Raw genomic sequence first — 15,908 nt, 5'->3', positions numbered from 1 at the left:
GGAACTGCTCTGTGAGACTGTGATCGGGCATTGAGACAACATCACCAATCCCATCTTTTTCTATAGTCCCTGGCCACAAGTTGAAATCTCATCCAACTGTCACATTAAAATCGCCCTTGAAGATGATTTTGTCCTCCTTAGGTATTTCCAATAGAATGGTGTCCAGTTGACAGTAATTTTTTCCTTGGTGTCTTCTTCAGCATCCAGTGTTGGTGCATAGGCACTTATGATAGTTGCCTGATGGTTTTTATCAAGATTAATTTGGACAATTGAGAGCGATTTGTTAATGCCAATGGGTGCTTCAGACAGATGCTTCACCAGGTCATTTCTGATAGCATAGCCAATTCAGTATATTCTCCATTCTTATTCAGGCAGTCCTTTCCAGAAGAAGGTGTAGCCTCCTTTTTCTTCCTTCACCTTTCCTCTCCTGCTGCCGAAATCTCTTGAAGTGCTGATATATTGATGTTAATGCATCTAAGCTCCCTTGTAATAGTAGCAGTCCTGTGTTCAAGGTGTTCACTGGCTGTGTTATCCAACAATGTCTGTACATTCCAAAGTTCATTTTTCTCTTTGGGCTGTAAGGTGGTGACCCCTCTGGACATGACAGTTCATTCAGGGATAAAAGAAGCAGACTATGTTTAGGGTATCTTTTCTAGCCCCCTTCCCATATGGGGTGACCAGAGTGGAACCTTAAAAAGCTGCTGAACTACTCAACTGCCTCAGACCTTGAGGTAGAACAAGTGAATCCATATCCACTGCCCATATGCCAGTCTGTGTCTATGGGGTTTCCACATTTCACAGTCTTACCTCCTTTGTCATTTGGTAATTGTCATGGGATTTTTGTTGGTTTTGTTTTGTTTTTCTTGGAAGATGTCTGTGCGTTAATTTGATTTATGTGTGGAGATCAGTGCACAATCAGTCAACACACTGCCTTCACAGAGTGAGGTGTGCATCCTGTGGCATGGTTAACCTGACGATCAGTGGCTTCTCATCTGTTGCAGGCTTCTACTGCCTTCATGTACCATGTTATCATCCACTTGTTCTGCCATTATGGACTTCAGATAGTGCTTGGCATGGTTCCTCCCCTATGGCCCTGCTGCCCAGTGAGACCCCCATGGGAGCACATGACTCCAACGACTCTGCCCACAGGTTCCCTGGAACACACAAATCCCCCTCTCCATGACAAGGTGACAATCCATCAAGGGGAGAGTCGACTGTAAACACTGCACAACAGATTTCTTCAAATGTCTTTAGTCTTCAGAAGAGTTTTCCTTTTGCTAAATTTTTATGACCTCCATTTCCTCTTGTAGGACTCCATTTGGGCCCAAACTCAGATTTAGGAAGCAGTGATATGGGTCATATGTCACATTCAGAACCTATGAAGTAAGGAGTGTGTGCACGCATGTACATGCAGTGGTCTGCCTACTCATGCATTTAATTTCCACAGCTATCTTGACTTGTTTTTCAGCCAGACCAATTCTCCAATGGAATGAAGAATGCCTTTGGACTTGGCATCATTTGAGCTATGATTGGTATTTCTTCCAGATATAGAGGTGAAACATAACATACCCTCCAACATTTCACAGAAAAAAAGTTTGGTGCACAAAATGCACAAAATTAGGCCTTAGCCTAATAAAATCGTATTGGTGTTATTGTAATTCATCAGTCTGCTCTATTGTGCTTGCCATATGTGTACTTAGCTTCTCAGAGAAAGAAGATGCTAGTTTTGTACAGAGATAGGAGTACTATATAAACTATATATTCTACAAATTACAAAGAAGAAAGAAAGATGAATAAATTTGGATAGCTGTCTTGTAATAGAGTCATGATATCTCAAGGGACCTGAAGAATTCTCAAGGTAATATTTCTCTATGTCAAGATGTCCAGTCTTAATCAGAATCGTATTCCAAATTCTAATTTCCAGACTGATCCTGGTTGGCCGATTTCTTAGAATTATAGCCAGCAAAATAGTGTTTTCGAGCTCTGTGGCACCCATTGCTTCAGAATATCTTGATAAATATAAATACAAAATGATGTGATGCAATTGGATTCTGTTCCCTCCTGCCTAACTTTGACCCTGTACAGGTTGAATGTGTCCTCCTGACACTTTTGCGAAATTCTGTGCCACCTTATTCCATATCAGCCGTGACATAATACAAAATTTAAACAACGGATCCAGAAATACCTGTTCATTTTCCCTTCATTTTACCTCCCCCTGAGGCAAGTTAGAGAGCATGCCTTGTTGGATTCTTGAAACTATTTTTTTTTTATATTAAAAAAAGAAAAAGAGGGGAAATGCACCACAAATCTTACTTGACGTTTGGTGTCAATTACCAGTGGGGAAAATGGCAGGTCTTTTTCATGCTAATGAATAAAGTTCCAAGTAGTCTTCCCATATAAATTTGTGTCTTATAAATATAATCATTCCAACTTCTAAGTTCCTCTCGATGCCCACTCAGTAAAGAGGTGCAGCCACTTTGACATGTTAGAGACATCTCAAATGGAGGAGGCATGATTTTTTTTCAGTATGTGACAGAGGGTTGTTTAGGAAGCCTGTTTACTGAAACTTAGCCCATGTCCCTCAGTTCCAGATAATAATCCTGTTATATAAAAGAGCCAAACTTCTCCTAGACATGATATAAACCAACTGAGGGTGATATTTTTGATATGTAGTACAGCTCCTTAACCCTGCCTTAGTGTGGTCATTTGTCACTTTATTTGCTTTTTTGTATATTTCTTCCCTAGGGCTATGCCAAAGTTATTTGCAGCTTTTCTTAAAAATATTATGAGTATGCTCCAATGATACTTTGTTAATACTAAAAAAAAATGTCCAGCTTTTTAATATATATGTTCTTTTTCATTTCTGAATGACTCTGAAATACCAAAATATAATGTAATTGATTCTTGATTGGCAAGAAATTTTGCCTCTGTCTATTGACTCCATTTGCCAAATATCTTTGGCAGTAGCAGTATACCTCCATGCACAAAGCCTCTGACAAATAAGCTCTTTTTACCAAGTCTTTTGATGCCGTTGCAGCTCCCCCTTTTCTCTTTGTCTTTCTCAAGCTAGAAGGTCCCCTCCAAGAATTTATTTATTTATTTATTTATTTATTTATTTATTTATTACTTATTTAGGTAAAGGTAAAGGTTTTTCCCTGACATTGTCCAGTCATGTAGACTCTGGGGTGTGGTGCATTTCTAAGCCGAAGAGTTGGCATTGTCCATAGACACCTCCAAGGTCATGTGGCCAGCATGACTGCATGGAGCGTTATTACCTTCTCGCTAGAGCGGTACCTATTGATCTACTCACATTTGCATGTTTTCGAACTGCTAGGTTGGCAGAAGCTGGAGCTGACAGCGGAAGCTCACGCCGCTCCCTGGAATCGAACCTGCAACCTTTCGGTAAACAAGCTCAGCAACTCAGCGCTTTAACCCACTGCGCCACCATATTTACAGCATTTATATTCTGCTCTTTTCACCCTGCAGGGGACTCAGGGTGGATCACAATGCACATATACATGGCAAACATTCAATGCAATAGACATACAACATATATAGACAGACACACAGAGGCTATTTAACTTTCCAGCTTCACGAGGGTATGCTTTGAATTCCAGCCACTGGGAGAGCTGTCGCTTCACCACTCACTTGTGACACTGATTTAGTATTTCCTCATTCTTTTATTTATAGTATTTTTTTTGTTTAATAATATTTTATTTGATTTCCAAGTAACAATTAAAGTGGAGGAACAATTTGTTGATAAAGTAAAGTGGGAAAACATAGGTTGTAGATTCATAAGCATGATAAAGAAGAGAAAATAAACTACATCAATATAAAAAGAGAGGAAAAAAACAAAACAAAACAAAAAAAAACCTCTCTACTAGGGCTGGGCAACCACGGAAAAAAATGTTTCTAAACTCGATTCGTTTTTAGGGGGTTTTTGCGTTTTGATTTTTAAAAGAATTCCGAAATTTTCCTTAAAAAAAGTTCGAAATTTACGAAATTTCGGAAATTACGAAACAATTACGAATCGATTCGTTAATGGCGGGCGCGATCACGCAATACGCTAAAAAAAACCCCTCTCCCTCTGTTGTTGACTGTTGGTGTGATAATTATATATTTTTTTCACTGATAAAACAAACAGCAACCCTAAAACTTGCACCAGACATGCGGAAATAATAACGAAACGATTTCGAAACGATTTCAAAACAATTACGAAACAATTACAAAACGAATTGGAAAAATTCATTTCGTTTTTTAGTTGCTCCTGAATGGTTCAATATCGCTTCGTTATCAAAAAAAATAAGGAATTAATAACGAATTACGAAATTAACGAACGAAACCGCCCAGCCCTACTCTCTACAGTATTTATTTATTTTATTTACAGTATTTGTATACCGCTTTTCTCACCCTGAGGGGGACTCAAAGCGGCAACATTCTTTTGCATGCTGCTGGAGAGTTTTATGACATCGTAAATTAGTTAAATTAGCATCCCCGCATAAGCAGTACCTAAATTTCCTACTTGACAGATGCAACTGTCTTTTGGGCAGCAAGCTAGACAAATGGTCAGGAGCTTACTCCAACCCAGGCTGGCTTTGAACTCATGACCTTTCAGTCAGTAGAATTAGTATTAGAAAGATGATGAAGGAAGGCTAGAGAAACAGGGCCTATGTGCAAGTAAACAATGGAATAAAAGCTTGAAGTGAGAAAATGGGTCTTAAAGTAATTTTACTGTAGTTATTTGTGCCAGTCTATAACAGGCAAGTAAACAGTAGCTGCCTCCAAAGTTCCTTACTGAGCATCCATGAATGGATAACAACAAAGAAAAAGGAGGAGAGAATATAAGCCTTTCTCACCAGCTCCCCTAGCAATGTTAATAGACAAAATGGAAATCATAAGAAAAGAAGTTGGTGGAAGAAAAATAATTCCTAGATGCATTTTGGAAGAAGCCTTCAAATGTTCACTAAGAATATTCCAAATGTTTTAATTTGCTTCTTCAATTTATTTATTTACTATATTTATATCCTGCCCTTCTCGCCCCCAAATGGGACTCAAGGCAGCTTACAGCAGAGGCAACATTCAATGCCTTAAACAATTCAACAATTAAATAACATTAGGTTAAAAATCTAAACAAGGTTAAAAGCGATTAAAACATAAACAATACCACTTACAGCTATAAAATCACATTATCCACAATCAAGGTTGGGCCATTTCAATGATTGTTACACATAGACCCAAGTCATCTATTGCACTGTATTAGTTGCCAAAGGCTTGGTCACAAAGCCATGTTTTCACCTTTTTCTGAATGTCAGGAGGGAAGTGGCTGGTTTAATATTACTGGGGAGGACGTTCCATAGCCGAGGAGCCACCACTGAAAGGGCCCTGTCTCTTGTCCCCATCAACTGCACCTGCGAAGGAAGTGGGACCGAGAACAGGGGCTTTCGAGGTGATCTCAATCTCCGAGATGGTTCATAGGGAGAGATACGTTTGGATAGGTAAGCTGGGCCAGAACTGTTTAGGGCTTTATAGGCTAAAGCACCTTGAATTGTGCTCAGGAGCAGATTGGCAGCCAGTGGAGCTGATGCAACCGGGAGGGGAGGGGGTGTTGTACGTTCCCTGTGTGTCGCTCCGGTGAGCAATCTGGCTGCCTCCCGTTGGACCATTTGGAGCTTCCGAACAGTCTTCAAAGGCAGCTCATTGCAGTAATCTAAGCAGAATGTAACCAGAGCGTGGACCACTGTGATCAAGTCAGATTTCCCAAGGTATGGGTGCAGCTGGCACATAAGTTTTAATTGTGCAAAAGCTCCCCTGGCCACCGCTGAATCCTGGGGCTCCAGACTCAGCAGTGGGTCTAGGAGAACTCCCAGACTGCGAACTGCGTCTTCGGCATCATCCAACACAGACTGTAACCCTATGCCCTATTTGGCCTTACAACTGACCAGGAGGACCTCTGTCTTGTCTGTATTCAGTTTCAATTTCGAGTAAATAAAACCCAATGGCTTCCTTTCACATGTTAGTTTTTAATAAAAAAATCTTCTGAATCATTTTGAACCACTCCTCTTTTTTTGTGGTGTAAGAACCATCCCTTATTTTTTAATGTTATTTTTAACTGTGGAACCAATTTTTTTAACTGTTACCAAATGGTATTTTTGTAGTTTCAGTCCCAACTTTGTCTTCTTTGTAAATATTAGATTTCATGGTGCAACAGGTGTTTTTTCCGGAAAAAAAAAATCCAATCACATTCAATTGTCTTCTTAGTTTGTGTTTCTAAGGGTGTATCTATGCTGAAGAATTAATGGAGTTTGACACCACTTTAACTGCCATAGCTCAGTGCTGTGGAAACATGAGAGCTGTAGTGCAAGTTTTTTTAAACCAAAATGTGCTAATGCCTCAAAAAACTACAATTCATTTGATTCCATAGCATTGAGCCATGGAAGTTAAAGTGGTGCCCAACTGCATTAATTCTCATGTACATGCTTACTTACTTACTTAGGCGATCCCTCGTTGTCAGATTATGATGCCCTTCCAAGTATAGAGTCTTGGTGGTAGCTACGTAGGTGACTATGGAGCCCTATTCTTGACTCGCATGTCAAGAATAGGTGTACATGCATCCTAGGGCTGGATCTACACTGCCATAGAATTCATTACTTGATCCCAGATTATCTGAGTCTACACTGGATTATATGAGTCTACACTGCCATATAATCAAGTTCAAAGCAGATAAACTGGGATCAGAAACTGAATTATATATGGCAGTGTGAATGGGGCCTAAAAGAAGGGTAAAAAAGGAGGAAACATCTCATACTGAGGTCTTATTTTAAAGCTACAGTGTCACTTGTTTCTTGGAGAATGTTTCTACTGTCATACTGTTGAAGAAAAGGGCTGTTGTGAACTTGTGATATGCCAATATTTCATACATAACTTCTGATCCAGTAAAAGTAACAACATTGCCCACTTTTCTTTCTTTTTCTTTCAAGCCTATATATTTCTTTGTGGAGAAGAAAATGCACGAAGAACAGGGGATAGTTTTCACAGTGCTTCTAAATAGGTTAAATAAATGATAGTTCATTAATATCAACACAACATTTCTCCGCATAATGTTTTCAGGATCGTGATATTAAGTCACTTAATTAAACATTTCTTTTTGGGTGTACATTGTACCAATATAAATTAGCTGGAGAATGGCGCAGAAGCAAGCATAACATTCACATAAACCTTCACATACCCAGGTGGTGATAAGCATTGCATTTTATGACTTTTGTTTTACCTCATTTGACGGAACCATCATAAATAGTCCTTTGTGAGCATGACATTGATCTACACTAAGATACCATAAATTCATACTGTAATTTGGAACAGTTGACTTTCTGGCCCAATACTTGAACAGGAAAGATCTTGTAAGCCATGCCTGAGATGCCTTCTGTGGTGTCTGCCATAATTTCTAGGGTGTTTTACAGCAATGTTTGCACTCTTGCTTGAGTCTGTTAGTGGATGTATGATACCCGCATAGGTCATAGGAAATAGCTTAGAAAGTGTGAGATGGGGAAGCACCTCATTGAAAATCAAATGTGAAGAGTATGCAGGCTAGGTAACCAAATAGCCAATCTGGACAAGAATGAACTGCATCCTACATTACAAAAGAAAATATTTTCAGTTTGTTGTCCTTGGCGGGAGGCCTTCTGTTAAAAGGAATGCAATTCTTATTATCTGTTAATTTCCACACAGCACTGTCATATAGTGAATTGAATTGATACCTAACAATTGAACACTTAGCATTCAAATTTCCTAGGTATTGCCTGACTTCGTCATCCTTTCTGTAATTTAAATTGATTTTAGGCAATGTGTCTATGCCAGAGATGGAGGAATTGTAGCATAGGCCATTATAGAAAATTATAAAGAAGTTTCAATAGCTCAACCCTGTAGTTATTCAAAGATCTTTCTAATTAATGGCCTTCACTGATTAGAGTTTAATGGAAAGAGTTCAGTGATTACAATTTAATGGTCAGAAAGATGTGGTTGATTAGTCTTTAATGCTGCTGTTTATAATGTTGTTGCCAAAGTCAAAAGAGGCTTATTTTTGGTGTAAATTATATAATAACCATTTGATTTTATTTCTAGTGTAGTAAAAACATAATTGGACCTCTATGGTCACAATTCGTGTTTTGTTCTTTAAAAAGATACATGGCCTTTAATGTACATTAGTAGTTCCTTAATAACAACAAATATTTTGTGATCTGTAGTAGTAATAAATGGTTGTTTACAACTTGTGTATAAGTTTGCTCCCATTGTTTACATCAAGAGGCATCCTTATCTATGAAGTGCATTGCAGACACTCCTTTGCAGTTAAGTCTAAACTGAAGCAAAGAGAGAGTAAATATATGGAGCCAAGAGTGAAAACAAGAAGAGTAGATACCTTTACTGCTCAAACTTCTTAGAGGAAATTCAGGACTATTACATTACCATCCTGGCCTTTCAGTGTACAAAATGTCCTTGTATAGTGAAACTCCCCCTACCCAATTTAATTTCCTCCTCCTTTTAATAATTAGATGTTGCTATCTTCTATGCTCCATTATTCTCTTAGCACGTAATGCACATTACAAAGCCCACACATATTAAGCAGGACATTCCCTTTCATTGTCCAAGCCTGGCATAAAAGGTTATGGGGCATACTTATATTTTCATCTGTTATCCTCCCCAGTTTTTGATCTTCAAAGGTGCCAAGTGTTCATTTACCAAGTGTTAATAGTGTTTGTTGAAATCCTCTGGCTAAATCTGTTCATGGGACAATCTCTCATTCTAACTTGATAATGGGAAAATCCACTCTCATCAGGGTCACACCAATATCCTATCTCCACTTCCTCACTAAAGATTGATAGACTAGTTCATCCCTTGCCCACCCTCCTGGCCAAAGATCATTCAAATAAAGGGCTTTTCTTCATTTGAAGCTACCAACCTTGGATGACTCTAATTTACTCTACTATAAAATTTGATGTTGGAATCTGAATGCTGTAAAAAATGCCAAATGTACAAGAAAACTAAATTCCAAATGCATCTTTCTTTTACAAAATCTGTTGTTAATCTTGTGTAATCTTTTACTATTTTGGATTTGGTATTTATTGACATAGGTTGAATTTACACTTCCATATAAGACAAAATCCCCACCCACAACTAAGGGCGAGCCCATAAGATGCAGTGGGCAATTGAATTCCCTCTTTGAAGGAGGCAGGGATGGTTGGGCCTAGTTTAAATCAGCATTTAAACTAGTGGTTCTCAACCTGTGGGTCCCCAGATGTTTTGACCTTCAACTCCCAGAAATCCTAAAAGCTGGTAAACAGGTTGGGATTTCTGGGAGTTGTAGGCCAAAACACCTGGGGACCCATAGGGTGATAACCACTGATTTAGACTGCCCCTGGATCACTTTCATGACTTTCAGCTTCTTGGGTCCTGTTTTGAAGGTTTATTTTATGTGGATAGAGCATTGTCCATGTGATGCATGGTGTCCTGTAATGCCTTCGAACAGGTTAATTCTTTTCTGGAATGGGTGGTCAAGAAATGGTCTGGCCAGACAGGCATGGTGCACTATTTGGACAATTTTTTATTCATGGAACAGGCTGAGTCCAGATGATGCCGTGAGCTGATGCATCAATTTCAGGAAATGACCAGGGAGTTAGGCATCCCACTAGCGCACCACAAGACTGAGTGTCCAAATACAGTTCTAACCCTCCTCGGTGTTGAAATTGATATAATAGCTCAAAGTTGTTGCTTACTAATGGAGAAGCCTGAACAGCTGACAGGTAAACTAAGGAATTTATTAGGGCACAGTAAAGCCATTCTCTGGGAATTCCAGGAATTATCAGCCACTTAAATTTTACTTACAAAGTGGTGGCGCCTGGCAGAGCTTTCTTATGTCGCCTGTGCGATGCTAGCTGTAGGGTATCCAGGCCTCATCAAAGAATAGCAGTGTCCAAAGACTGAATTCAACACATTTCACAATAATATTGAATAAAATAAGAACAAAATTAAAACAGAAAACAGATTCAGTTACTAAACAAGAATTAAAATTCCATTGCAAAACAATTCTAAAAACCTATCCCCAAGAAAAATAAAGCATCCATCTTCAGTGGTTGGTCAATTTCCAAACACCTGCCTCTGTTAAAAATGAGGTGGAGAGGAGGAAAATTATTTTAGGGCCCTTCCAGACAGGCCCTATAGTCCAGGATCTGATCCCAGATTTTCTGTTTATCACAGATTATCTTGCAGTGTGGACTCATATAATCCAGTTTAAAGTAGAAAACCGGTGATCAGATCCTGGGATATAAGGCCTATTTGGAAGGGACCCTATTCTTATTTTGGAGGTCCAGAGCCTGGCCTGGGAACAACCACTACACAGGCCTCTTTAATGTGTCCATTGGGAGTCTTCTCAGAATGTTGGGGCCAAGAAGAGCCCTTCCCCTGAAGATCACGTTATGTTCCTGTGATAGAAAGTCTGGAGCCATGTTATAAAGGACTTCAGAGTACAGTGGGGCTTGAACCTGAATCTCCCAGTCCAAGTCTACATTAGCTCTGACTTCTTTGATACCTCCCAGAATGTATTGAAAGGGTTGGCAATATTTCATGAGGTTGGTGATATATATTTGATACTGAACGACTGGTATTCTGTTGCACCTGAACCATTGTATAAACCAGTGATGTGATATAAGTGTTAAGTTTAACACTTTTTAAAATAAAAAAATGAAACAAAAGAATGGGGTTTTTTTACAGTCATACAATTATTCAGAACCAAAAGGAATTTTGATCCTCATCCAATCTGACTTTTTATATCATAGAATACGAAACTTTATGAGGAGAGATCAAACAAACATATTAGAAGAAGAATTATTTCCTATCGAGGGGACAGTTTACAATAATCTAATAGTTTTTGACTTGTTACTATTATGAAAAAATGTGTTGTCTGATATCCTGTTCGTGTTTATTTCTGTGTTCTCAAAAGTACTGTCTTGATAAGATGCTATAGTATATTCTATACTGCTTTCTGAAATGAAGTTTTAATAATTTATCCAAGCTGAGAAAAAATAAGTATTGCATGAGTTCTGCTTGGAGAACCATTTTACACTTTGAAACATAACTAGAAACACAACATACTCACATTGCTTTGTTTATGAATTTGCATTTTATTTAAAAATGAGTTACCTAGGTAGACCTGTGCCTAATATTTATGCATGAAATGAAGCTCTAGCTGCATATGAATTTAATTATAGTATAAAATACACGTGTTACACCATTATACAACAGTTCTGTGGGATTCTTTTTTAAAATATAGGTTGTGTATTAGGCCTTCCCAAGATTCAAATGAGTAGCTAGTAATAAAGAAGGGTCAGGGGCTAGCCAGTGAATAAAAGTCAGAATTGAGAATGAAGTGCCTCCCTTGTTTAGGACTGGGCACTGATAGAAACTGATAATGTTTGATTAATGAGAGGCAGCTTTGCAGTAGGTGAAAACATCTGTAAGAAATGATTTATTATTTCAAGGGTATTGGAAGCTTGCCGTATCTTGCAGATTTAACTATGTGTGCCTGAATAAAATAAATGAGATGCAACATGTGAAAAATGAAAACACATTGCTTGCAAAGGATGTGTCACAAGCAGGGTATTTTCGTTCAAGTACACTTTGTCATGGGGATTTTTAATGTGGTTCTGAATACAAATCATTTAACTGGTTCATAAAATCAACTCAGTTGGAATTCTTGCATCTATCATCCAAGACAGAAATGGGGGTTAAACTTAATGTGCTGTAACTTTCCTTAAATGTTCATGTTTTTATTGTGGAACGCTACTGAAATGACACATATCGAGCATAAGAAGAAGAAAAAAGAGAGAGAGAGAGGATTCTTTTTTCCTTTTATGGAGAATGAAAATGTAAATGACACTGATCGGCCTTATGGAGACCAGAAAATAGTGGAGTAGCTTTCACCACAAACCCTATTTTTCTGTAGAGTTTGAATTACAACCTTTTTAACAGTTATAATTTAGAATGCAATTCCTCATTCTACCTAAGGCTTTCATGCTTGCTTTAATCTTAGAAGGAACATCTTTTCCCTCCATCTGGTATCATTGTTCATGACCAGGAAGCCAAATGTCTATCTTCTGCCACCATGTTCTAGAAGTATTTAGTTAAATAGTACCAGAATTGGTCCAAAACAGTGTGAACAAGTCCTATACCAACTGAATGGCTCAAACGAATATCATTATGAATGAATGCTACTTAGAAGTCCAGCAGAACTAGTGAGGTTGTATCCATAATGGAATACATTATCCAGAAAGACAAACAAAATTATTTCTATTCCATAACCATGTCTTTCATTGTAGTGAAATGGATCCAAGTAACCAGTTCCATTGAAAAAAATCTGAAGTTGCTCTAGCTCTTTTCAGTCTTAAGACCTTTACTTTCAAAAGGAAAATTGGGAACTGGCCATTTTTAACTGAAGATCTCTTTATAGAGGTCCTTGTAATGGTTTCTTTTAGAAGAATTGAAAGAAAGCCATTTTTAAAAGAATCACTTGCAAACTCCAGCATTTAATTGGCTGTCCATCTTCCAGCAGTTCTAATCAACATGAGTCAAAAGAGCAAGCACTTGGCCCCATTTGTCCAAATCATCAAGTTGAGGAAAGTAAAATTCATCCATCAAAACAATATAGTCATATGCCTCAATTATTGCCTCAAAATGTGTAATCTCCAAGTCAGAAGTTAACCAAATGATCTCTGTGCAAACTGTTTTTCAAAATTATGACAGCAGATTACTGAAGGCTCTTTTGAACTTGGTACTTTAGGAAAGTATGTTTTAGGGGCAAAACAATCAAATGTGGTTTTTTTCTGCATAGAAAACTTGTTTTAGGAATAGTAAATGTAAAGGTAAAGATAGAGGCAGAGGTAAAGGTTTTCCCCTGACATTAAGTCCAGTCGTGTCTGGGGGTTGGTGCTCATCTCCATTTCTAAGCTGAAGAGCCGGCGTTTTCCATAGATACCTCCAAGGCCATGTGGGCAGCATGACTACATGAAGTGTCATTACCTTCCCGTCTACTGATCTACTCATATTTGCATGTTTTTGACCTGCTAGGTTGGCAGAAACTGGGCCTAACAGCGGGAGCTCATGCCACTCCCTGGATTCGAACTTACAACCTTTCGATCAGCAAGTTCAACAGCTCAGCGGTTCAACCCACTGAACCACCGGGGTGCCCGTTTTAGGAATAGGAAACATTTCTTGAAATGAAATTTGTGTATTTTTTTTGCTTCTGGGATTTTTTAAATACTGAAAACGCCTTTTCTATCCCAGAGCATGTTTTCTTTGCAGGAATAAACCACATATATGTTGCACAAATGCATTTCCTAAAACAATTCCTTGAAGTATCAATAATACTTGAACATTTCCTTAAAAAAACCTTACTGCAGCTGTTTTTGCTCATGGGAATAAAATAAGTTCAGATGTACATCTCCACCCTGAAATCACCTTCATACTGGCCAGAACATCTGTGAAGGTCCAGATATTTGTCAAGATTTGCTCATGAAATGACATGGCACTGATTTTGTGAACTTGAGCTGGTTGTGATAAGAGAGACTTACAGTAAATATCAACACACACCCTATCACAAATAACTATAGAGGAGTATAATACCACTTCCAAAATCACATATATCAGCTCAGACACAGATCACTGGAGTGAACTGCAAACCCAGAGAATTCTCATCCTGCTTTGCCATTCTGTCTCTAGATATGCACAATCAAACATTGGAGATTGGTAGACCAAGTACATCTGTAGGGCATAGACTCATGATAGATCACTACAACATCACCTCCCTGTCTATTGGATTGAGTCTGCTATGGCATTTACATTTGACATTTTTCCCCCTTGCAGATGTTGTACATACTAATGCCTTACTAATAACTATGATTATCTTCGTAAAATACCTTGTGACCTTAAGTGTGATAAAGAAGTGACTTCCAACCTTGTTAGAACTATAGTGTCGTGGCATGCCAACTCCAATGCTTTGGGATTATCTCTGTAACAGATGTCAACCTAGAGAACATATGGAATAGCAGCTGCACACTAATGTCCTATGGGCTTCAACAGTATCTTGACCCTTGTAAATTTTGGAAAGAGAAGAATTAGGTAGTTAGAGTTTATAGGTATACTGCTGTGCAGTCACTCCTGTAATGTATAATTGAAGAAACATGTTGAAGGTGCTGGAAGCAAAGACTAGCTGGGGGAGATCTTTATGCATCTGTTGCCTCTATTCTGAGGGGACTAAATGTTATCACTTAGCAGGCAACTCAGTATCTTGGCAAGCAAATATTAGCAGATGTCCGTGCCTTGGCTTAGGGTCTTTGGGACCTGTAATACTTTACCAGTACTTTACCTTGCCTAAGGAATGGCATTCATCAGGTTTTTGCAGCTTCTTCGTTTCATATTAAAAAGCATGAGAAGAATAGATTTTATACCACACACATCAATTATAGAAGCCAAAGGGAGCATATAACCATGGTTTGTTTGCTTTTAACACCCCTACATTTCTTTCATGGAGATTTTAAGTATCTCATCATAAATAACCCTCCCCCCAAGCCAAGTCAGTAGAATCAGCTGCTATTATTAGTGTTGTAAAGATGTCAAGAAATCCAAAATGAAGGACTGTCTAGTCACAGGGAAGTCTGGCTCCTATTTTTATGTAAGTACAAGACTTTTGCAGTTTTTGATGGTGATTTCTTTCAAAGATGTACACCCCACCTCTTGTGTTCTTTCCCTTTCAGCTTGAAAAGTTGGCAAAAGGAGTAGAATCTGAATACTTCACCCTTAGGAGGGATATGACATAAGGGATAGCAAAGGGTTTTCTCATTCCTGCAGCAAGAGAGGAGATGAGAAAATGCATTGTGCAAGCTTACAGTGTCTTGTTTTTTAATGTGTTGAAAAAGTAGAGTAGTTACTAATTTGTTATATAGCAAAATGTTATATGTCAACATGAAAAGGGATATCTACCCTTTCTGGTTAATTGCATGCAGATGTTTCCAATCTGGATTTATTCTTGCATTAGATTGGCACCATTTTTTGTATTGATATGAGATATATAACTAGTACATCAATAGCATCTGCAGTAAGATCCTTCAAACAGGATTTTCATTTCTTTGGTTAACAAACATGAGCAATAGACACATATTTGCTTAAATCTAGTTTTCAGAGCCACTGGAACAATAGGAGACTGGCAACTTGCACAAATGCCACTGAAAGACTACAAAATCAGCAGCTTACCAAAGTTCAATTGATCCAGTGTGCCAGCTGTATTAGGACTAACAATTGCCTTTAAATTGCACCTCCCACCCTAGCAAAAAAGCTTTTGTAATAAATCAACCATTGTAATGAAATTTGACTCTTAGACCTATCTACATGTATGCATTAAGAAAGTAGGCACATATGTTATAGCTCTCCAAGATAAGGGTTGAATCTTGATTCAAAATTGCAAATGCAAGGGCTCGTTCCTTTCATGGAAGCTCCTATATTCTAACAGAGTCCTTCAACTCAAAGTGGGTGGTCAGGATCTCATGTGGGTTTAGATAGTCCCCAGCTCTCTAGAGTACTTTTTCAGAGAAGACTGCAGGGGAAAGGAAAAATTGGTAGATATTAATCTCCTCTCTGATTCCTTCCAATAATGAAACTAGACTCTTAGTCTATATAACTCTAAGTTAGTAATAAGTCTCTAAGACACTATATTTTAATATTTCTGGGATGAGCACATCATATTTCATATTATGCTGTATAGTTAAAGTCATCTCAAAAATTGTGTCTCAACATTTGCTGAAACCACTTTTCACATTTTAATTACACAACATTATGGCCTTGCTACTTGCCAACTTCAATATTTTAAA

At 38.2% G+C, this 15,908-nt stretch overlaps 1 protein-coding gene across 2 annotated transcripts in view; it reads left to right on the top strand.

Moving 5' to 3' along the window:
* DPYD (dihydropyrimidine dehydrogenase) overlaps window positions 1-15,908 on the top strand; it is a 594,355-nt gene that overhangs the window by 233,500 nt on the left and 344,947 nt on the right. Inside the window, exon 9 of one of the 2 annotated variants that reach the window (XM_060773945.2) lies at window positions 13,114-13,348. The exons of the other annotated variant lie outside the window; for it this stretch is intronic. Within the exon in view, the coding sequence (XP_060629928.2) occupies window positions 13,114-13,241 (128 nt within the window). The 3' untranslated portion in view covers window positions 13,242-13,348. Of the gene's footprint in view, window positions 1-13,113; window positions 13,349-15,908 lie in introns of those variants that run through there. 2 annotated transcript variants of the gene reach the window in all.

This window comes from Anolis sagrei, chromosome 4, assembly GCF_037176765.1.
Source record: "Anolis sagrei isolate rAnoSag1 chromosome 4, rAnoSag1.mat, whole genome shotgun sequence".
NCBI classification, from domain to species: Eukaryota; Metazoa; Chordata; class Lepidosauria; order Squamata; family Dactyloidae; genus Anolis; species Anolis sagrei.
This window is presented reverse-complemented; position numbering and strand designations above follow the sequence as displayed.